Raw genomic sequence first — 22,756 nt, forward strand, 5'->3', positions numbered from 1 at the left:
GTACAGTACAGAGGAATATCACTGACGATCTTACTGAATTCTCACAATCACTGTTTGAAGTAGGTCCTGTCCTTGTCCACATTTTCCAGATGAGGAGACTGAAGCACCATAAATAACATGGCCAAAGCTGTGCAGCTGAGAAGTGAAGGAGCCAGGAAAGGAAGTAGGACCTAAGGATGGAATAGAGTCTGGGGTGGGACACACGGTTGCTGATTATATTCATATGCCAGATATTTTAATTGTGTCTGAGACAGTTCAGGATACTAGAAGGAACATGGGATATGAAATCCTGTAGTCTTGATTTATTTGTTCAGCAAATATTTATCAGCACCTCCTGTGTGCCAGACTGTGTTTTAGATACTAGACATACAGTAGGGAACAAAACAGCAAAGCTGCCCTTGTGGGGTTTACATTCTGGTTTGGGAGACAGATAGATCTGTAGTGGGATGTCAGTGGCAGTAATTGCTAAGAAGAAAAATTGCTGGACATGGTGGCTCAAGCCTAATTCTAACACTTTGGTTTTATTTTATTTTTTTTGAGAGAGAGTCTCACTCTGTCATCCAGGCCGTCTCTGCTCATTGCAACCTCTGCCTCCCGGGTTCAAGTGATTCTCCTGCCTCAGCCTCCTGAGTGGCTAGGATTACAGGCGCCCGCCATCACATCCAGCTAATTTTTGTATTTTTAGTAGAGAGTGGGTTTCACCATGTTGGCCAGGCTGGTCTCAAACTCCCTGCCCACCTCTGCCTCCCAAAGTGCTGGGATTACAGGCATGAGCCACCGTGCCTGGCCAATTCTAGCACTTTGGAAGGCCAAGGTGAAAGGATCGCTTGAGCCCAGGAGTTTAAGACCAGCCTGGGCAACAAAGTGAGACCCTGTCTCCACCAAAAAAACAAAAAACTTTAGCTGGTGTGATGACACAGGCCTGTGGTCCCAGCTACTCAGGAGACTGAGGTCGGAGGATCGCTTGAACCAGGGAGATCGAGGCTGCGGTGAGAGCCTGGGCGACAGCAAGACCCTGTCTCCAAAAAAAAAAAAAAGAACAAAATAAGACAGGTACAGGGAATAGAGCAAGCACGTGGGGCTGCTGTGTTAGATAGGGAGGTTAGAGAAAGCTGCTCTGAGGAACTGATGTTGAACAAGGATTTGAATGAAATGAACAGGTCGTGGAAGAGCAGTCTGGGCAGAAGGAATAGTTGGTACAAAGGTCAGGAGTGGGAGGATGCTTGATGCGTTCAAAGCACAGCAAAAAGGCCAGTGTGACTGAGGCAGAGAGAATGGCAAAGTGGTGGGAGGTGAGGACTAGACCAGGACTAGATCAAGTGAGGCCTGTGGGCCAAGGTGAAGGCCTTGAAGATGGGAGGGAGGGGGAGGAATTGCAAGGCTTTGAGTAGTAATGATGGATTCTGGTATAATTTTAAAGGATCCTTCCTCTGGCTGTCATAGGGGTTGGGCCCTGTTGAGGTGCCATTACAAAGCACCCAGGACCAGTGTTAGCATGCAGGGGGGAAGTACGGTTACAGTCAGGACATGTTGAGGGGGGCTGATGGGATTTGCTGGTGGGTAATGTAGAGGGAAGAGTTGAGGATGACTGAAGTTTGAACCCCCGCTCTGCCAGTTTGCTCTCTGTGTGCCCCTGGAGCAGTACTTTCCCCTTTTTGGACCCAGATTCCTCATCTGCAAAATGGGGATAATGATGAAGAATCAGCATGTGCCTGGTTGTGAAGATGCAGTGAAATTGGCTTGTTCGTTGTTCTGCGGTAGTCATATGGCGGGGATTGAGCAGACCTGAGGAAATGGGGCATCTGGGGAACCGTGTGGGACCAAGTCAGCAAGTGCTAAGGCCTGGGTTGGGAATACACTGGGCTGTTTGTTTTTTTGGTTACTATCAAGGAATCAGTTGTGACAAGCCAGGCCCAGTGAGAATGCATCAGTAGACTAGGGTCAGATTGTGTTGGGCCTTGTAGGCCAGAGTAAGGCCTTAGCTTTTATTCTGAATGTGAAAGGAAAACATACCACATGTGGGATTACACCATATACATTCATATTATGGAAGGCTCCATGGGTTGAATGCAGGGTGGATCTTCAAAAGTGGGTCCCCTTTCCACAGGTGCATATAGTGGGAAGGTGGATTTTATTTATTAACTCACCACAGAGCAGGCTCCATGCTGAGGCCTGCTGGGACACAGTCCCAGTCTAGGGTGGTAAGTGCTGTCATGGAACCATAATGGGTGGACTCTTTGGAAAATCCCAATTCCTATTCTCTCACTTAACACAACAATCAACAACACAGAAGAAGACTTCCGTGACTAAATGTGTGTTGGGATGGGGAGAGATTCTTCACCACCACTAAGCAAGCAATCAGTTCTGCAGCACACACCAACTGGGTGTCCTCCAGTTCAATTCAGACACGACCTGGAGACAGTGTTGGATCCAACAGGTTGAGGGCTCAGGCCTCAAAACTGCCCCTTGGCCCTCGCCTTCAGTTGCCATTCTGGGTCGTCAGAACTTCTGATCTACCTGCTTCAAGTTGGAGTTCCCATGACCACCCTGCCTTTGGGTTTGATTAATATGCTAGAGCAGCTCTCAGAACTCAGGGAAACATGTAAGTTTATCAGTTTATTATAAAGGATAGTATAAAGAATACAGATGAAGAGAGGCATAGGGTGAGCTATGGGGGAAGGGGTGTGGAGCTTCCATGCCCTTCTTGGGTGCACCACCCTCCAGGAACCTCTGTGTGTTCAGCTATGTTGAAGTTCCCAGGCCCTGTCCTTTTAGGTTTTTATAAAGGCATTGTTAGGCAGGATTGATTAAACCTGGTGATCACCTTGACCTTCAGCCCCTCTCCGATCCCTGGAGGTTGTGGGGTGGGGCTGAAAATCCCAACCCTCTAGTCGTGCCTCTCTGTTTTCCATGACTATCTTTCCAGTGACCATGGACCCCATCCTGAAGGTATCAGTCAACATTAGCATACAAAAAGCGCCTTGGAGATTCCAAAGATTTGAGGAGTTGTATGCAAGGAAATAAGGATGAAGCCCAAATCTGTATTTCACAGTATCACAACTGTAGCAGGTGCTTGGTGGGGACACACTTGGGAGATAGTCAGTGCACAGGGAATTCTCCTCAGGATATGACATGATCAACGGCCAGTCAAGGTTTCTGAAATGATATTAATAGCTTTTCTATCAGGAATGTGACAGAGACCCCAACCAAGAGTTGTTTAAACAAGTAAGGGTTCTTTTTATTTCTCATAGCAAATTCAGCAGCTCAAAGCTATCACAGAATTGGGTCAGCTCAAAGATATCACAGAAATGCGGTTTTTTCGACTGGCCTATTTTGGTTATAAGATTCCAGCAGCATCTGCTGTCCTAATGGAACTGCACTTTTTAGTGCAGTTTAGCAGAGGCCAGCTTAGGACACAGAGAGAGGTTCTTCCCTTCCTCCCGTTTATGAAGGAGGAAAATCTCTCCTGAATCTCCTCGGCAGACTTGCTTGTATATCTCTTTGCCGAGAACCAGGTCATATGCAGAGTTAGTTGAGGTTAAGTTTGGCTATAAGTAGTAGGAAAACTCTAAATAACAGGGGCTTAAATGAACTTGAAGTTTATTTCTGACTGATGACCAAAATGTCTGGTGGCAATCCAGGCTGCTGTGGCACTTCATGGTGTCAGGGTCCCAGGCTCTTACCATTATGCGCTGGTTGTATCCTCCATTCTACCCTCCGTGTCCCCCAGGTTACCTCAGGTCCCCAAGTTGGCTGCCGAAGCCCCAACCATTATAGCTCCATTCCAGACAGGAAGGAGGGAAGATAAGTGTGACCCGCATCCCTATAAGTTGCACAAAACATTTCCACTTAGATTTTATTGGCCAGATGTTAGTCTTACGGTCACATTCAGATGCAAAGGCAATTCAGAAATGTCTTTTCCAGGGGTCATGTGTACAGCTGAAAACCAAGGATTATGAGCAGCAGTATAGCCCCGTGCAGGAGCTCTTAACTTGGGGATCATCTGCAATTCCCAGGCAGGTCCATGAATTTGGATGGCAAAAATAACATCTTTATTTTCATTAACCTCTAACTTACATTTAACTTCCCTTCTGTTATGAATTATAATATCACTATTGTATATCATAGGTACTGTTAGCAAAACCTGTGACTGTCGCCAGTGGAAATCAGGAGTGTGTTCACATGTCATTTCTGCTATTATACATACCTTCTAGTGTTGTTTATGTTCACCTTTTTCAAAACTGCGTTCATTATTAGACCCACTAAGAGGATTCATGGCACCACCCCCACCCCTCTATAAGAAAAAAACCAAAAAAAGCCGGGTGCAGTGGCTCATGCCTGTAACCCTAGCATTTTGGGAGGTCGAGGTGGGAGGATCGCTTGAGCTCAGGAGTTTGAGGGCAGCTTGGGCAACATAGTGAGGCCTCATCCCTACAAAAAGTTAAAAAACTAGCTGGGCTTGGTGACACCTGCCTGTAGACCCATCTACTTGGGTAGCTGAGGCGGGAGAATCACTTGAGCCCGGGAGGTCAAGGCTACAGTGAGCTATGATCGTGCCACTGCACTCCAGCCTGGGTAACAGAGCGAGACCCTGTCTCAAAACAACAACAAGAACAACAAAAAAGAAAAAACAGAGCAAATATGAATCCATAGTACTGGTTAAGAACCTGGTGGCTGGGATTCAAATCCTGGCTTTGCTACCAGTAAGCTGTATGCAGTTAACCTCCCTGTGCCTTTGTGTTCTCTGTCATAAGATGGGGGATTCTGTATTTCCCTCATGGGATTGTGAGGGTCAAATGAGTTAAAACATTAAAGCCCGGGGCATAGTAGAGACTAAGGAAATATTTACTGTTATTATTCTGTCATGGTGAAAAAAGGGAAAAGAAACATCAGTGGACTAGCTGCCACAATGTCCTTCTTAATAATCTGAACAAAATCAGGATGCTGTCAGTGAGGCGTGGTTGCCACGGCTACCACTATTAATCTTCCCCTAGTGCTAGGGTGTCCCTGTAGAATGTCATTTTGTACTCAAGACAACCCTCTGAAGGTAGGTATTCTCATCATCCCCACTTCGCAGATGAGAAAATTGAGGCTCAGAAAGGTACACGGATTGCCGAAGATTCCACAGCTAATATGTAAGCAGTTTAGCCTTGAACCTGGACAGTGCAGCTCTGTAGTACCACCCTAGGCCACCTTTCTCAAGCATTGATGATGCTGTCTGCCTGAAGAAGCACTTTTAATGAAACCAAAAGCAGAATCCCAAAGAACAGCAGTGGAAGGAAGGGGGCTCTCTGGATGGGAGAGCAGCCTGATTGTCATGGGCCTACCTCTTGGACATCCCCAGCTTCAAGTTGGGGTTCCCATGACCCCCTCTTTGGGTTTGATTGATTTGCTGGAGCGGCTCACAGAACTCCAGGAAACACCTAGGTTTACCAGTTTATTATAAAGGATATTGCAAAGGATACAGATGAAGAGGTGCATAGGGTGAACTATGGGGGAAGGGGCAGGGAGCTTTCATGCCATCCCTGGGGATGCCACCCTCCAAGAATCTGGATGTTCTGCTATCGGGAAGCTCTCTGAATCCTATCCTCTTTGGTTTTTATGGAAGCTTCATGATACAAACATTTTTGCCTAAATGACAGTATGTTATTGAAATTGAGTCAGGCTGCCTGGCTTCATTGCTTTCCAGTAAGTGACAGCCTCACCTCTGTGCATCAGTGTCCTCACTCGCCTCTGTGCATCAGTGAAGTGGGGATGCTGCTAACGATACATACCTCGGAGCAGTTAGGAGGATTCAGTGTGTTAATCATCCATGTCAATCACTTGGAATGCTGCCAAGCACGTAGCAAACAATAAATGTTTGTTGCTATTCTGGCATTTATGATTATGATTATTAATTGTGATTATTCCCTGCACCATCTCATTGTCCTCACGTGGTCACCTAGTGTGGCCCTAGCCCATGTGTATATTTCCCCATAGCTCAGGCTTAGAGAAGAACACACAGATCAACTTGGAGAAAACAAAGAGGAAAGAAATAGGCAACTAGGTCAATACTCCCCACAATATTTAATTTAATTAAATTAATTAATTTATTTATTTGAGGCGGAGTCTCGCTCTGTCACCCAGGCTGGAGTGCAGTGGCACGATCTCGGCTCACTGCAAGCTCCGCCTCCCGGGTTCATGCCATTCTCCTGTCTCAGCCTCCCGAGTAGCTGGGACTACAGGCGCCCGCCACCATGCCCGGCTAATTTCTTTTTGTATTTATGGTAGAGACAGGGTTTCACCGTGTTAGCCAGGATGGTCTCGATCTCCTGACCTCATGATCTGCCCGCCTCAGTCTCCCAAAGTGCTGGGATTACAGGCATGAGCCACCGCGCCCGGCCTCCCCACAGTATTTTATTATGAAAGTTTTCAGACATGCATAACGTTGGAAGACTAATGCAAGGGTCAGCAGACTACAGTCCATGGGCCCAATTCAGCCCACTGTCTGCTTTTGCAAGTAAAGTTACTGAAACACAGCTATGCCTATTTGCTTCTCTAGTTCTGGTTCTATGGTTGTTTTCAGTGCCAAACAGGCAGAGTTCAGTAGTTAGGTTTGCAAAGCTGAAAATAATTACTGTCTGGCAATGTATAGAATAAGTTTTGCTGACTTCTAGCCTAGTACAGTGAGCACCTCTATACTTATACCCCAGGTCAGTGATTGTTAGTGTTTGCCATATTAGTTTTTTATCTTTCTATAGGTCTCTCTCTATATATGTTTTATTTTTTAGCTGAAAATCAGTTGCAGGTTTTGTAGTACTTTATCCTGAGGTCTGTTTAATGCCAGAATGGTGAGTTTTTGGACTACCTGTATGAAAGATTTACTGTGTGCATTTTTCTGAGGAGAGACCATCACAACACTTCATCAGACGCTCATCATCTGTAATCCCAAAGATATTCTTCAACTCCTGGACCGGAGAACCCAACTCACGCAAGATCTTAGTCACTTGTAGACCTCGTCTCAGTTATGTGGGGCCTCAGAACAGAACAGGCTAAGGGAGCTCCTGCTCCTCAACCTCGCCCTGTCCCTACCTGTTCTGCCTCTATCCAGGAAGAAAGGTCCCCTGTGGGACCATTAGTCACGCTCCCACTCACGAAAGCATTTCCTCCCACTCTCAACACTCATGAACTCATTCCATTCTTGTGACAGTGCTGGGAGCTATTAATAATAGGAGAGGCCTCGTGGTGGAGATGAAGAAATGAGGGGAGAGTTCCACAGTCTCTCCTGCAGTCAGAGCAGCTGGCTTTGGATCCCAGACTCCCTCGGTGCTCGCTTTGGCAGGTGTCTTTACCTCTCTGAGCCTCACTTTCCAAAGTGGTGAAAAGAGGATATTAGCCATGCTTTTCTTCTAGGATCTAGAGGATCAAATGAGGTCCCAACATGTAAATGCTTGTTGTGAGATCTATTATGTGTGTTAGCCAAATATAATAGTTCTCTAGGACTGCCACAGCAAATCACCACGAACTGGGTAGCTTAACACAACAAATTTATTCTCTCACAGTTCTGGAGGCCGGAAGTCTGAAATCAAGGTCTCGGCAGGGTTGGTACCTTTTGGAGGCTCTGAGGGAGACCCATTCCATGCCTCTCTGGAAGTTAGGACTTCTGGTGGCGCCAGCAATTCCTTGTGTTCCTCGGCTTGTGGATGCATCTCCTGGTCTTTCCACCCGTCTTCACATGCCTGCCTTCCCCTCTGTATCTGTCTTCCTTTCTGTCTCTTAGAAGGACACTGTCACTGGATTTAAGGCTAACCCTCTGTTTAGGATGATATTATCTGGACACACTTAACTACGTCTGCAGACTGTTTTGACATGCACATCACTGGGACATAACTTTTTGAGGCTGCTATTCAGCCTCCTATACTGATGGTATTACTACTGCTAATGCTACTCTTGTTTTTGTAGTCATTTTATTATAATATTGTTTGTTTGTTCTTTTTTTTTTTTTTTTTTTTTTTGAGACAAAGAGTCTTACCCTGTTACCCAGGCTGGAGTGTTGTTTGTTTTTTTATAATCACTTAGCCAGCAATCCTGGCTTTAAATCGTGCTCCGTGTGATCTTAGCTGTCTGACTCTGAGAGGGGCTTTTGTTCTCCGAGCCTGTTTCCCTGTCTGTAAAATGGGACTCCAGCTAGTGACATGGGTGCAGGTGTGTGGATGTGTTTAGCCAAGTACCTGGCACAGAGGAAGCATGTTATAAACGTGGCTGCTGCTGTTAAAGCACAGTGCATTGTCATGTTAATGGTACTATGTACAGGAGAAAGTGATGAAGAGAGAGGAGGAGAGGAAGTACGGTTTTCAACAGAGTGGTCCTGGAAAGTGCAACTGAGTAGGTGTCGCCTCCATAAGACCCAAGGGATGCTTTTGCATTTGTTGCTGCTGCCACTACTATTGTTCTTATTTAATGGTTCACTCGAGGTCACAGGGTCTCTTGGTGGGTGTTTGCCAAATTACTGTTGAGCATCTTCACATAACCAAGCAAGGCTTCCAGGGGCTGACTGGGTTCAGAGCTGTGAGAACTCATGCGTGTCTGGGATTTCTAACTTTTTCCCCTCCTCTTCTTCTTCTCTCATTAGCTTCGCCTCAACAGCATCAAGAAGCTGTCCACCATTGCCTTGGCCCTTGGGGTCGAAAGGACCCGAAGTGAGCTTCTGCCTTTCCTTACAGGTAACAAAGGGGATCCCTGGGGCCCAGATGTGGGGACTCTTGGGAGGTGGTTTTCGCTAGATAAGAGAAGACTTGTGGATTTAACATATTGTTTGTGAATGTCTGCCCTGTGTTAGACACTATGGAGTGGGAAAAGGGATTCAGAGAAGTGCAGTCTTACTCTAAAAGAATGGTCTGGAATGATGGAGGCAGACAGATGGTGAAAGGGATCTAGAGGCAGATAGAACCAGGTTTGAGTTGCAGCTCCAACAGCTGGAAGCTGGTGACTTTAGACAAGTTAGTTTACCTGTTTCTTACATTTTCATCTGTAGATTGGGATAATCATCCATGTGCCAAAGTGTTGATCTGAGCATTCAATGTTAATAACAATTGCTAATACTTATGATATGCTTACTGTATGCCAGGTGGTGTTCTACACCGTATCTTGTGAGGATTGAGTTCATATAAAGTGTTTAGAAAGCTGCCTGTACTCAGTAAACATACATCACTATAATTTCACCCAGTTGATCTCACAGCAGTGCCTTAAGCAGGTAATACTACTGTCCCCATTTTATAGATGAAGAAACCAAGGTGTAGAGAGGTGAAGTGATTCATTTGCCCAAGGTCGTGCAGTTAGGAGGTAACTGAGAAGGGATATTTATCTAGTCATTCTGGCCTTTAACTTGACAGCATTGGTTAATGACTGATTTCAGATCCGAGCTCTACTACTTTCTAGGTGTGTGACTTTGGGCAAGATATTTTACATCTACCTGTTTCAGATTGTTCACAGGTGAAATGGGCATAATTATGTAACCTAACATGAAGACTAAAGAAGATACTGTAAAGTGCTTATGACACTGTGCAGTACGTGCCACCTAAGCTATAGCTGCCAGGCTGTACTAAGCACTGCTGTCTGTCAGGATGTAGGTAAAGCACTTAGTACACTGTCTGACACAGACTGCATCACAATTAATAGTAAATCCTCTGTTATCATTATTCCCATTACTACTTCATGTTTTATACTTAATACCAGCTGAAATCACAGCTGAAGGTTTAGAGTGCTTTGTCACTAAACTCTTGTGTATGGGATCATCTTACTTGGACCTAGTGATGATCCTGGGGAGGAAGGAGCTTGAGGTTGTTCACCCCCCCAACACTGGACAGATGGGGTATTGGAGCCTAAAGAGGTGCAGTGACTCGCCTACAGTGGCACAGCTAGTGACTCAGGGGTGCAGGTGTGTCTGACTGAACGCTACATGAAGAGTAGATGTCTGCTCATATGACACTGAACAAGTGGCCCCAAACCAGGTGGCTTCTGTTGGTGAACTGTTGGGGAGACTTGAAAGCTTTAGAATGCTGAGGCATGGCAGGATAATGAAGTGGTGAAGAAGTTGTAAAGGAAAAATGTTGGAGGGACCTGGGTTTGCAATAAGCAGCTGTGCCACTGACTTGCTAGGAAAACCTGAGTAGGTCACTCCACCTCTCTTAGTCTCATTTCCCTCGTCTGTAAAGGAGCCTAATAAGAGCAGTACCTAACACTCGGGGTGTGTAGGGAAAACTCTCTGTCTTTCCTCTACTTTCACATCACAGCAATCATAACACAGAACATGACTTCTGTGACCATATGTCTGGGTTTTTTCCCCCAAACTAAGCAGTGGACAGCAGCTGGTTGTCCTCTAATTCAGTTCCGACATGTCTGCCCAAAGACAGTGTCAGATCCCACAGATTGACAGCTCAGTCCCCAGGACTGTCCCTAACACCGCTCACCAGTCGCTGGTCCTCTGGAACTTCTGACTGATCAGCTTCAAGTTGGGGTTCCCATGACCCCCTCTTTGGGTTTGATTAGGCTCACAGAACTCAGGGAAACACTTACGTTTACCAATTTATTATAAAGGATATTGCAAAGGATACAGATGAAGAGATGCATAGAGTGAGGTATGGGGGAAAGGGCCGGAGCTTCCGTGCCCTCCCTGAGCCCACCACCCTCCGAGAACCTCCACATGTTTCACCATCTGGAGGGTCTCTGAACCCTCTGGGTTTTTATGGAAGCTTAATGACAGAGGGTCCTGAGTGGAACGGAGGCACCAGTCATGTGGGACTCTGTGGGAAGAGCATTTCAGGCTGTGGGGAGAGGCAGATGTGTGCTCAGTGTGTTGGAAGAGTAGCAGTGAGGTAGCCATGGGTTGAGCAAGATTGTTAAGGGAGAGTGAGACTAGGACATGAAGTTGGAGAAGAACAGTGACCACAACATGTGAGTTCAGGTTTCTTTGAAACTATTGGGAGATTGAAATGAAAGAGTGTCAGGATTTCTTTTACACCTGAAAGAGTCACTCTGGGTTCTGGGAGATCAGATGGTGTAGGGGGCAAAGGTGGAAGCAGGAAAACCAGGTAAGAAGCTGTTGCAGTCTCCCAGGCGACAGCTAGTGATGATCAGAGTGACCTTAGGTTGGGAGGGTTGACAGGCTTGGCTCAGAAGGAGCTGCCAACCCTTCCAAGAAGGATAGTTCTCTGTGGATTGGTGGAAAGACAAGGTGCTGGCAGCTCCCAAGTGTTTGGCCTTTGGCAGCATTGCTTGGCTATAAGCTCTAGACTGGAGATAGAGATGAATAAGAATTGAGTCCGTGGATATGCATAAGGTCTTCAGGAGACAAAGAAAACAGGGAGGGTGGTTTTAACTGCGTGCAGAGGGAGCCAGGGAAACTGAGGCTGGGAACGAGCCTAAGAACAGCGTAGCCGGAGTCATATTGCCGAGAATTTATTTATCGAAGGAAGAGGCAGAGATGCTAACCCTCCTACTGGGCGCTGTGCTGAGCTCTTCACTGAAAGCATTTATTTCCCTTCAGTCTCAGAACAACCCTATGAAGAGAGAACAGCCCTGTTGTGATTTAGGGTATGAGAAAGGCTCAGAGAGATGGAGTGAGTTGCTGTATAAGCACCCAACAGTAAAGCAAGATTTGAACCTACCATAAAATGGGGATGATGATAATGACTACTTAAATGAGAGGGTTGTGGTAAGGAGGTGACGCAGAAGTTGAACCCACCACTTACACTCACACCCCTTTGGCCAGAGCAGGGTCACATGGCCTTGCCAACTGCAAGGGCGTCTGGGCAATGCAGTCGGCTGTTAGATTGCCATATACCCAACTTAAATGCAGGAGGTTTAAGTGCCAGTAGATGCCAGGGATATTAGCAGCTTGTGCTGTGCAGAGATTAGCCGTTCCCACTGCCTCAGGGATGAGAGGATGGAGCTTAAGAGAGAGGCCTTTGGATGTGGGCATTAGGGACAGAACAGATTTTCCCTTCACATATTCATTCTTTCAGCAAACCTGAATTGCTGTCTGTCTGTGCTCAGCTCTAGCAGGAACTGGGGCACAGAGGAGCCAGTCCTGGGCTCGCTGATTATAGCCTATGTTAGGGATGTGGTAAAGGTGGCATGGAAGGAGAGAGAGACTGAGCCCAGAGAAGGTGTAGCGGACATCCTAGAAATCTTCCAAGAAGGGGTAGCTAAACTGAATCTCCAAGGATAAAAAAAAATTTCTGGCAGAGGGAACAGTGCTGAGGGGAGAAGCTGGACCCCAAAAAAGCTCTTGTTGACCATGCTCTGCGCTTTATACACCTGGTCATATTTGCTCCTCACTGTAACCGTTGCTACGAGGGAGGGATGGTGAACACCATTTTACAGACGCAGAAGCTGGGACTCAGATAGGTGGAATCACTCAGTCAGTGTTCCACACCTGCTAGAGGGCAGAAGCAGGACTTAGGGTTCTCTCATCCCAGCCAAGCCTGTACCTTAATCTCTGTGTCAGCCCAGGTGGAGAGTGGGGAGCAAGTGGGCGGATGGGAGAACTGAGGGCTGACAGCCTGAGGAAGCAGAATGGAGTCCATGTGTTCTGAGCTTGGGCTGGGGTCAGAGTTGAGATGGAATAGTCACGAAGTCTATCTTGGTTCCACAGATACCATCTATGATGAAGATGAGGTCCTCCTGGCCCTGGCAGAACAGCTGGGAACCTTCACTACCCTGGTGGGAGGCCCAGAGTACGTGCACTGCCTGCTGGTGAGTGGAAGGCAGGAAGTCCTCTTGCCCACCCCTTAGGGTCGGCCCGTGGCCCTGCCGGCCTAGGGCAAGGGGGGGAGCATGTCGGAGAGCGTGGGGATCACGTCAGAACAGCTGGGCCATGGACATCCGCTTTAATCCAACAAGTCAGGAGTGGCTTTTAATATCATGAACTCAGGGTGTAGTTGTCATCCTTTCTGTTTAGTGGTCAGGTAGGTGCCCAGTGCCAGGCCTTACCTGGGATTCTACATACAGGGCTGTGGGTTTAGAGTCAGGCTGGGTTCTACTACTGATTTGCTGTGTGACTTGTAAGAGAAGTATGTAACCTCTCTGTGCTGCACCTTTCTCATCTGCACAATGGGGTTATGAAAACCTTTTTAAATTATCTTGAAGAGCCCTAGCACAGTACTTGGCACTTAGTAGGTACTAACAGATGTTAACTGCAGTTGTCATTATTGTTGCTGTGACACCATATCCAGCCTGGGGGTAGGAGGGATTCCCTGTTTATGGGCGAGCCACCTGGAGCACTGAGAGGCTAAGCATCTCTTCAAGATTCTATGGCTAGTAGATGGCAGAGCTGGGATTCTTGGTCTGTCCATTTGACTGTCTGCCAGGTCCCCACCCCAGTGCCCGCCTGTGTGTCCTGTGCTAGGTGATGGCTAGGGACGCAACGATGGGTCAGATCCCAACAAGAAGCATTGTTTGAGAGAAGATGATCTGGGAAGGCAGACTCTACAGGTTGCCTAGTCCCCTGGTTTTCACTGTTCTCAGAGTGCTGGGCCGCTGCTGCTGCCTCTGCCTCTGCCCCACTCGCCCAGTGATTCTGTATTTCACTGTTGCTAGAGATACAGTGTGGCACTGGCACTTGATGATGTTTTACGGTTAGCAGCAGCCTTTCTCCCTCTAGTGGTGTATAAAGAATGGTGCTTATCATTGTTGGGATCTTGGGATTTGAGCAAATACAACAATTTGTTTTTTCCCAAACAGCGTTATCTAAGGAAACTTGATAGTTACCATTAAATTCTGGTATCTCAGCCTTCATCTGGGCATATGTGTATAATTTGTGCGTATGGACACACAAAATTGTATACAAATGGATCATTTCATACATTTTACACAAAACAGGGCTTCTTAACGTGAGCATGATGAGGTTTGGGGCCAGCCTAGAAGGGGTTCCTTGAATTTCACAAAATTGTCTGTAGCCCCTGCCTGGTATTTGTCAGGTGGAACTTCTGAGCCGTGAATTCATAGCTTTCAGTGGCTTCTCAGAGGACTTAGGAGCAGAAGACATCATTTTTATGAAACCGCAAGGCTTCAACAAGGGCCCCCAGGGTCTGCAACTGAGGTTGGGACTCAGGCTTGCTGTGGAGTTGGGCTGGGACCCAGGGATGCTTCTACCTGGCCAGGGTCTCCCAACAGAACATTCTCAGTGAGGAAAGTTCCAGTCAAGCCATGCTTCCTTTTGGGAAGCAGTTCCCTGTGACTGATGTGCCTGACGTTCATGTCAGCCAGTAGACATATCCTGGGGCTGTCTGGGCCAGGCAGTGCTGGAAACCAGAGAAGAGTGAGATCAGAATAGCTTGTGCTTGCTCGTTGCCTGCAGTGCACATCCCAAGAGCCTTACACAATTGTATACTGATGGTAGCTGTATTGCCCAGATGAGGAAACTGAGGCACAGGCTGATTTAAGTGAATTGCCCGAGCTGGGAAGAGGCAGAGTCCAGATTCCATCCCAGGCCCCTAATTCTTAGCCAATCCTATGTGCTATCCTCAGAGGGCTCCTGGTTGCTTTCAGAGCTGTAAACAAGGGAGGCAGGGGGGTCCTTAAAACCCAGGGAAAGCACCTAACGTGCTTAGGTGGGATGGGAAGTTGTCAGGGAAGGCTTCCTGGAGGAGGTGGCTGTTAACCTGGATTTTGACAGGTTATAAGAAATAGAAAATGGCTTTGTGTAGTTTCTTCATTCCACAAACATTGAGCAAGGTCTCTAGGCTGTGGAAACCCAGAGATGTGTCAGACCCACTCCCGGCACTCGCTCTCAGCAGTGGTGAAATGGAATTAATTACAGAGACTCCTGTAGTTGCAGTGTAAGGATTGTTTTTTTGTTTGTTTGTTTTGTTTTTTTCCCGAGATGGAGTTTCACTCTTGCTGCACAGGCTGGAGTGCAGTGGCGCGATCTCGGCTCACTGCAACCTCTGCCTCCCAGGTTCAGGTGATTCTCCTGCCTCAGCCTCAGGAGTAGCTGAGATTACAGGCATGTGCCACCACACCCAGCTAATTTTTGCATTTTTAGTAGAGACGGGGTTTCACTTTGTTGGTCAGACTAGTCTCGGAATCCTGACCTCAGGTGATCCACCCACCCCGGCCTCCCAAAGTGCTAGGATTACAGGTGTTAGCTACCGTGCCTGGGTGTGAGGGTTGTTTCTGTGTCAGCAGCTCTTTTTATTTTTATTTTTTCTTTGAGACAGAGTCTCACTCTGTCACCCAGGCTGGAGTGCAGTGTTGCAATCTCAGCTCACTGCAGCCTCTGCCTCCTGGGTTCAAGTGATTCTCAAGCCTCAGCCTCCCAAGTAGCTGGGATTACAGGCACCCATCATCATGCCCGGCTAATTTTTGTATTTTTTGTAGAGACAGGGTTTCACCATGTTGGCCAGGCTGGTCTGGAACTCCTGGCCTCAAATGATCACCTACCTTGGCCTCCCAAAGTTCTGGGATTACAGGCGTGAGCCACCGCATCCGGCCAGCAGTTCCTAACTCTTTTGGAATTATGGATTCCTTTGAGAATCTGTTAAATTCCGGAACCTCTCATAAAAGTACACAGGATTTTAGGCGGTTCACACTCTTCCCTACCCTGTGTGGTCTCCAGGTTTGAGAACCCTTTCCCCCAGACTTCACAGAGAGGCTTCACAGTAGTGAGTCTTCACTGTGCAAAGGCATCAATTGCAGTTTCTTAAATGTGTACGTTCCTGGGCCTGGGGGGACAGACCTGCGAAGGAAGACACTGTAGCTGGTAGCTGGCCCTCCACTCAGTCTGACAGCCCTTCCCACAGAGGCCTGGGCGAGACCAGCCTCCTGCAGCGTGGTGTCCAAGTGCCCTGGCCTGGCAGAGGCAGCGCCCGATCAGGAATCCTGGCTCTACAGCTCTGAGCGCTGTCCATGCTGGGATAGGCCTCCCGGGAGATCTGCTGCAGGGTGGTCAGGGATCATACTTTGAAAACTACTTCCTGCGGTAACCTACTGGAGAAGAGAACCTTGGCTTACATCATTACTGCTCAGCCTCTGTCCCAGGCCTCCTTATAACAGATTGCCATAAGTTCTACCTGTAGTCACTTGGCAGGTGTTCATTGAGTGCCTTCTCTGTCCCAGCCCAGGTGGTGGGAGAACTGAGGTGAGCAAGAGGAACTCTCTCCCTGTAGTATCCCAGTCACACCGCACCTATGGTCACACTCCCATGATACCGTCCTGAACCTGAGACGTCACGATAGCATGAAGACCTGTGACAATGACATTACGCTGGCTTGCTTAGTATTACATTTTTCCTTTGAATCATTCATTGCAACTATTTTTAAATGCTATTTTTAAACATTTGTTTTTATTCTTAGTTTTACTGTAAAAATATACATAGAATGTGCTATTTTAATTATTTTAAAGTGTGTAGTTCTGTGGCAGTAAGTTTATTCACATTGTGCAGCCATTATCACCATCCAAATTTTTCACCTCCTCAAACTGAAATTCCAAACCCATTGAACATGAGCTCCCCATTCCCTCTCCCCCAGCCCCTGGCAGCCACCGTTCTACTTTATGAGTTTGACTGTTCTAGAGTCCTCATATAAGTGGAATCAGAAAATATTTGTCTTTATGACTATTAGTTCATATCCCTTGGCATAACATCTTCAAGGTTGATCCGTGTTGTAGCATGTGTTACATGAGACTTCTCACATATAAGACTCTTGAGTTTTTTTGAGGGCTGCATTTGGAAAACCAGATTTGCTTATTGCCAGCTGCATTCTCCCATAGTGACAGTCCTTGGAGCTGGGGAGCACCTGCCCTCCCTGGGCTACATGCTCTCCAGGGTGTCACAGTGCCTGCCTCTTCCTATTCACGCCTTCTGCCGCCACCCCTGCCTGTCACCTTGGCTGATGGTATCATTCTGTTACTTGACTGGGCCCTGGAGGCATTTCCATTTATGATTTTTTTTTCCTGCTTTAAATACCTGTCAGCCCAAGTTGAATTTCAGACCAGAGACCTCCACACCTTTATTTGAACATATTGGGATAAGTTTAGTTTCCCTTCAGTAGGTCACTAATTAAGAGTTCCTGTCTTGTGCTAAGAGTGATGCTGGGCTCTGGGGATACAGTAGAGAGCCAGTCATATGTATCTGAAGGAGCACAGTCGTTCTAGGCCCACAGTAACAACCAGCGAGCAGTCCCGAGCCCCATAGTCCCCCAGAAACATGAGATCCCAATTCAGTCACCAGAGCTGTGTGTAACTGTTCATGGAAGCTTAGGTCAGGTTTTCGATCCTGACCTGTAGCTATTACTAGCTTGGGCAAGCCAGGCCGTACCTCACTTTTCTCTCTTTTTTTTTTTTCATTTTGAGAGGGAGTCTCGCTGTGTTGCCCAGGCTGGAGTGCAGTGGTGCGATCTCGGCTCACTGCAACCTCTACCTTCCGGGTTCAAGGATTCTTTTGCCTCAGCCTCCCGAGTAGCTGGGATTACAGGCGCACACCACCACACCCAGCTAAATTTTTTTGTATTTTTAGTAGAGACGGGGTTTCACCATATTGGCCAGGCTGGTCTCGAGCTCTTGACCTCGTGATCAACCTGCTTTGGCCTCCCAAAGTGCTGGGATTACAGGCTTGAGCCACTGTGCCCGGCCCGTTTTCTCTTCTTTAAAATCAGGACTTGCTTTATAGAATTCAGTGAGGAAGAACAAGCACCCCTGGTACAACACGGTGGTCCTGCCTAGTACACACAGTGAATAGATGTTGTACGCAGTGTCAGTGATGATCATTGCACTTTGAGAGGCTAAGAACTTTCTCCTCAGAAAGTGACGTGTGTAATTTTAAGGTTCATGGACCCCAGTGAAACTCCTTCAAGGACCCCTAAATAAGAACCTTTGTGGAAGGCACGCTGACAGAGACCTTCTGCTGGCTGGCATAGTATTACGTTTTTCCTTTGAATCATGCATTGCAACCATTTTTAAAGGCTATTTTAATGAAGGCCGGGATGGGTAATAAGGAAGTTTTCTCTGAGGAGATGAGCCCATGATGGGGTGCAGGATGGGGCTCCAGGGCCGGGGATGGTGGAGAGGGAGCTGTCCAGTGACTTCGTGTTCTCACCACAGCCACCGCTGGAGTCGCTGGCCACAGTGGAGGAGACAGTGGTGCGGGACAAGGCAGTGGAGTCCTTACGGGCCATCTCACACGAGCACTCGCCCTCTGACCTGGAGGCGCACTTTGTGCCGCTAGTGAAGCGGCTGGCGGGCGGCGACTGGTTCACCTCCCGCACCTCGGCCTGCGGCCTCTTCTCCGTCTGCTACCCCCGAGTGTCCAGTGCTGTCAAGGCGGAACTTCGACAGTGAGTCTCTGCCCCCCTTGGAAGCGCCAAGCTCCCCCCTCAGCTCCAGCCTTCTCTGAAGCCTCAGACTCCTTTCGATCTAGCTGGGGCCCAAATGCCCCTGAACTCTCTCCACTCCCACTCCTGCTTACCACCTGATGGGCCACATCCTCGAGAGTTGGTCTCTGGACACAGCCACCTGTCAGTTTACCACCTCTGCCCCTTTGCTCACTTAGGAATTGAGATGATGGCAGGTCCTCCTTCCCATTGGTTAATGTGAGGATTTAAAAGAATAATCACACATAAAGTGCTTAGAGCAAAATCTGGAACATAAAAACTTTCAGCAAATCACATCTGATGGTATCTCCAGCCTGTCCCAGGTCCAGTGCCTTTGGCAGATAAACCACCTCAGTTTTCAGCCTCCTGCTCCTCTACTTTGCAAACAGTTGACCATCAAGCCCAGGTTTGAGCCTGGCTCACTCCAGAACTCTGGTTTACGGCTGTACACATGCTTAGATACTTACACTGGCCCCCACCGTCTTTGACCGAAGCAATTGCTGCTGAAAAATAAAGCCTTTCTGTGGCTCTAGACCAGCCTCTTAGTTAAGCAGTTTTTGTTTGTGTGTTTTTTGAGATAGGATTTTGCTCTGTCATCCAGGCTGAAGTGCACTGGTGCAATCATAGCCCACTGCAGCCTCAACCTCCTGGGCTCAGGCATTCCTCCTGCCTTAGCCTCTCAAATAGCTGGGACCACAGGTGTGCAACACCACACTGGGCTCATTTTTTATTTTTGGCAGAGATGAGGTCTCACTATGTTGCTCAGGCTGGTCTTGAACTCCTGGGCTCAAGCCTTGGTCTTCCAAAGTGTTCAGATTATAGGTGTGAGCCACTGTGCCTGGCCCGTTGGTTAAGCAATTTTTATGGTCATGATGTAATCGTCAGCACTTACCATTGACTAGATTTATTATGTGCAATCTGTGAAGTGTCTCACACACATTATTTTCATTTAAACCTCATGCGGACCTGTGGGGTAGGTACTGTTACTATCAGCTCCGTTTCATAGGGCTGGGAAGACAGAGAGGGGGTTGTCACTTGTCCAAGGTCGTTCAGCTAAAACCTGGACCCACACGACTACAGAGTCTGTGCTTGCTCCTCTCTGCCATACTGCCTGCTGCCTCAGGATCCCCATCCCCGACTCCCAGGTACTTCCGGAACCTGTGCTCAGACGACACCCCCATGGTGCGGCGGGCCGCAGCCTCCAAGCTGGGGGAGTTTGCCAAGGTGCTGGAGCTGGACAACGTCAAGAGTGAGATCATCCCCATGTTCTCCAACCTGGCCTCTGACGAGCAGGTGAGTTTTGCTTCCTGGCCCTCTCTGCTCTCCCCTCCTTCTGGTGGCTCCTGCCCATGAAAGAGAATCCCAGAGCTCAGCAAGGCCTCTGCTGCCCTCCCCCTGTTCCTCTCCTCTCCCCAGGACTCGGTGCGGCTGCTGGCGGTGGAGGCGTGCGTGAACATCGCCCAGCTTCTGCCCCAGGAGGATCTGGAGGCCCTGGTGATGCCCACTCTGCGCCAGGCTGCTGAAGACAAGTCCTGGCGCGTCCGCTACATGGTGGCTGACAAGTTCACAGAGGTAGATGAGCGACCGTTGACATTGTCCCACTGGTGGGGACACTGTGATACCCTCAGAAGGGAAGCATACAGGAGCTGAGGTTTAACATTAGGCCGATGGAAACATTGGGCGTTTGAGCAATAGGATCTCTATGATCATCTAACTGCATCTCACTTCATATGCCAATCCTGGTTGATTGACATGGCATCTTGAGGTGCTACTTTGAGAAGGATTCTGAGGCTAAGTTAAGGCTACGTGGAGGAAAGTGCCACAGGAGCAGAGAAGGGTAGCACATGTGGGGGTGTTCCTGACATAATCAAGCTGTCCTTTCACAAAGGGGAAGACACAGCCCAAAAAGGTGGGGGTTTTTGTGTGTGTGTTTTTTTTTTTGAGACGGAGTCTGCGCCCAGGCTAGAGTGTTGTTGCCCAGCTGGAGTGTGGTGGCGCAATCTTGGCTCACTGCAACCTCTCCCTCCCGGGTTCAGGCAATTCTCCTGCCTTAGCCTCCTGAGAGACTGGGATTACAGGTGCCCACCACGACACCCGGCTAGTTTTTGTATTTTTATTAGAGACGGGGTTTCACCATGTTGTTAGCCAGGCTAGTCTCGAACTCCTGACCTCAAGTGATCCGCCTGCCTTGATCTCCCAAAGTGCTGGGATTACAGGTGTTAGCCACTGTGCCCAGCCCCGGAAAGTTTAATTAACTGATCAGAGTGACACTACCAGCCAGGCAGAAAGGGGACAAGACTCCAGGTCTGAGACTCTCAGGACAGTGCTCCTTCCACAGGGATCCAGATTGTCTCATCCCACAAGCATGTTTGCTGAGCACCAGCTATTTGCTGGGCCAGTGAATTCGGCACATTCCTGGCCTTCACGGAGCCAGGCAGTCTGAAGGGGAAGATTGACTTAGGGGAAATTTGATTATAAAGTGTCACAGGTGTGGGACAGACAGACAGATGTGGGGCCTTGGAAGCATTGAGGAGGGGAGGTGGTGTTGCAGCTGGTTCTAGAAGATGAGTGGGTAAGAGCTAAGATAGGAACTTTGTTCCAGCCAGACGACAAAGAACCCTGGGAGGCGAGAGCAAGTGCAAGCAGGAACATTCAGGCCTGATCTTGACGGCCCAGCCTGAGAGAAAGCAGGAGAGAGGGTAGGGTGGGATCAGAGAGGCCTCGAGTGCCACTCCACCCTGGGGCGCCCTTTGCCTGTAATTATGCTGGTTCCCACTGGCATTTGCGGGAAGGACTCAGAGCTTCAGAATAGCGCACCATCACCACAGTTAGGGAAGGCTCTTCGCGTCCTTGTCTCCTGAGCTGCATAAACTGTGTCACACTGGGTCTTAGAATAGAAATTCCATGAGGGCAGGAATTTTAGGCTGTTAAACCAGTTCTTGGCACATAGTAGACATTCAGCAAATATTTGCAAGATGAATAAAAGGCAGTATTTTCCCAAGATATCATGAGGTCCTTCAAGATTTTTACTTGTTCATTCCCGTCTTCATAATGAACTGTCCTGCTTCCTACCAGGTCTTCAGGAACCAGCTTTGCAGCAGGAGCCATGCGTCTTTCCATGCCTGGTGCTATGAAACAGGCAGGGCCAAGCGTGCCTCCCTTTTTTTTTTTTTTTTTTTAAAAGACAGAGTCTCAGTCTTTCGCCCAGGCTGGACTACAGTGGCACAAGCTCAGCTCACTGCAACCTCCACCTCCCAGACTCAAGTGATTCTCGTGCCTTAGCCTCCTGAGTAGCTGGAATTACAGCTGTGCACCACCACACCCAGCTAATTTTGTATTTTTAGTAGAGATGGGGTTTCACCGTGTTGGCCAGGATGGTCTTGAATTCCTGGCCTCAAGTGATCCACCCACCTCGGTCTCCCAAAGCGCTGGGATTACAGGTGTAAGCCACTGCGCCCGGCCCTAGAGTGCCTTCCTTTCTGTCAATCTTTATTGTTTTATTTTTATTTTGAGACAGGGTCTCACACTATCACCCAGGCTGGAGTGCAGTGGCACAGTCACGGCTCACTGCAGCCTTGACCTCCTGGGCTCAGGTGATCCTCCCACCTCAGCCTCCTGAGTAGCTAGGACTACAGGTGCCTGCCCCCACACCCAGCTAATTGTTGTGTTTTTTGTAGAGTCAGGGTTTCACTGTGTTGCCCGGGCCGGTCTTGATCTCTTGGACTCAAGCGATCTGTCCACCTCAGCTTCCCAAAGTGCTGGGATTATAGGCATGAGCCACCGCACTTGGCCTATTATTTTATTTTCATTACAAAAGTAATACGTGCTTCTGGTAACAGATCTTTAAGAAATACAGCCATATATAAATCAAAAAGTTGCAGTCACTATATCATTTGAATGTTTTTGGATCAAGTAACAGAAAACTTAACCCCAGTAGCCTGAACAATATGGAAATCTGTTATTTTTAATGCTGACAACACTGTGAGGTAGGTGCCCTTGCAGTCCTCATTTTTCTTCAGAAGCAAAAGAGGCTCAGCGAGGTGAAGAGCCTTGCCCCGGGGTCAGACTTGGCACTCGAATTAGATCTTAGCACTGCTTCCAAGGCCCACGCTCTGTCCCCTAATTCTGGTGCCTTCACTTTGATTTTGGCTTCCTTAGCCCAGAGTAAACTGCCAGGCCTTCTCACTCTCCCCCTCCTCCTTCCTGTCTGCAGCTCCAGAAAGCAGTGGGGCCTGAGATCACCAAGACAGACCTGGTCCCCGCCTTCCAGAACCTGATGAAAGACTGTGAGGCCGAGGTGAGGGCCGCAGCCTCCCACAAGGTCAAAGGTTGGTGCTGGCAGCCGAAACACAGCAAGTGGGGTGGGTATCCGAGGGGCTGGAGGTGGAACTAGCACATCAGGTCTCACT

The 22,756-nt window shown here is 48.2% G+C and overlaps 1 protein-coding gene across 1 annotated transcript in view; it reads left to right on the forward strand.

The window, feature by feature from the left end:
* PPP2R1A (protein phosphatase 2 scaffold subunit Aalpha) overlaps window positions 1-22,756 on the forward strand; it is a 36,497-nt gene that overhangs the window by 3,217 nt on the left and 10,524 nt on the right. Inside the window, exons 2-7 of the mRNA XM_054461987.2 lie at window positions 8,612-8,702; window positions 12,635-12,735; window positions 18,079-18,311; window positions 19,493-19,640; window positions 19,764-19,919; window positions 22,561-22,675. Of these exons, the coding sequence (XP_054317962.1) occupies window positions 8,612-8,702; window positions 12,635-12,735; window positions 18,079-18,311; window positions 19,493-19,640; window positions 19,764-19,919; window positions 22,561-22,675 (844 nt within the window). The remainder of the gene's footprint in view (window positions 1-8,611; window positions 8,703-12,634; window positions 12,736-18,078; window positions 18,312-19,492; window positions 19,641-19,763; window positions 19,920-22,560; window positions 22,676-22,756) is intronic.

The sequence above is a fragment of the Pongo pygmaeus genome, chromosome 20, assembly GCF_028885625.2.
Source record: "Pongo pygmaeus isolate AG05252 chromosome 20, NHGRI_mPonPyg2-v2.0_pri, whole genome shotgun sequence".
Lineage (NCBI taxonomy): Eukaryota > Metazoa > Chordata > Mammalia > Primates > Hominidae > Pongo > Pongo pygmaeus.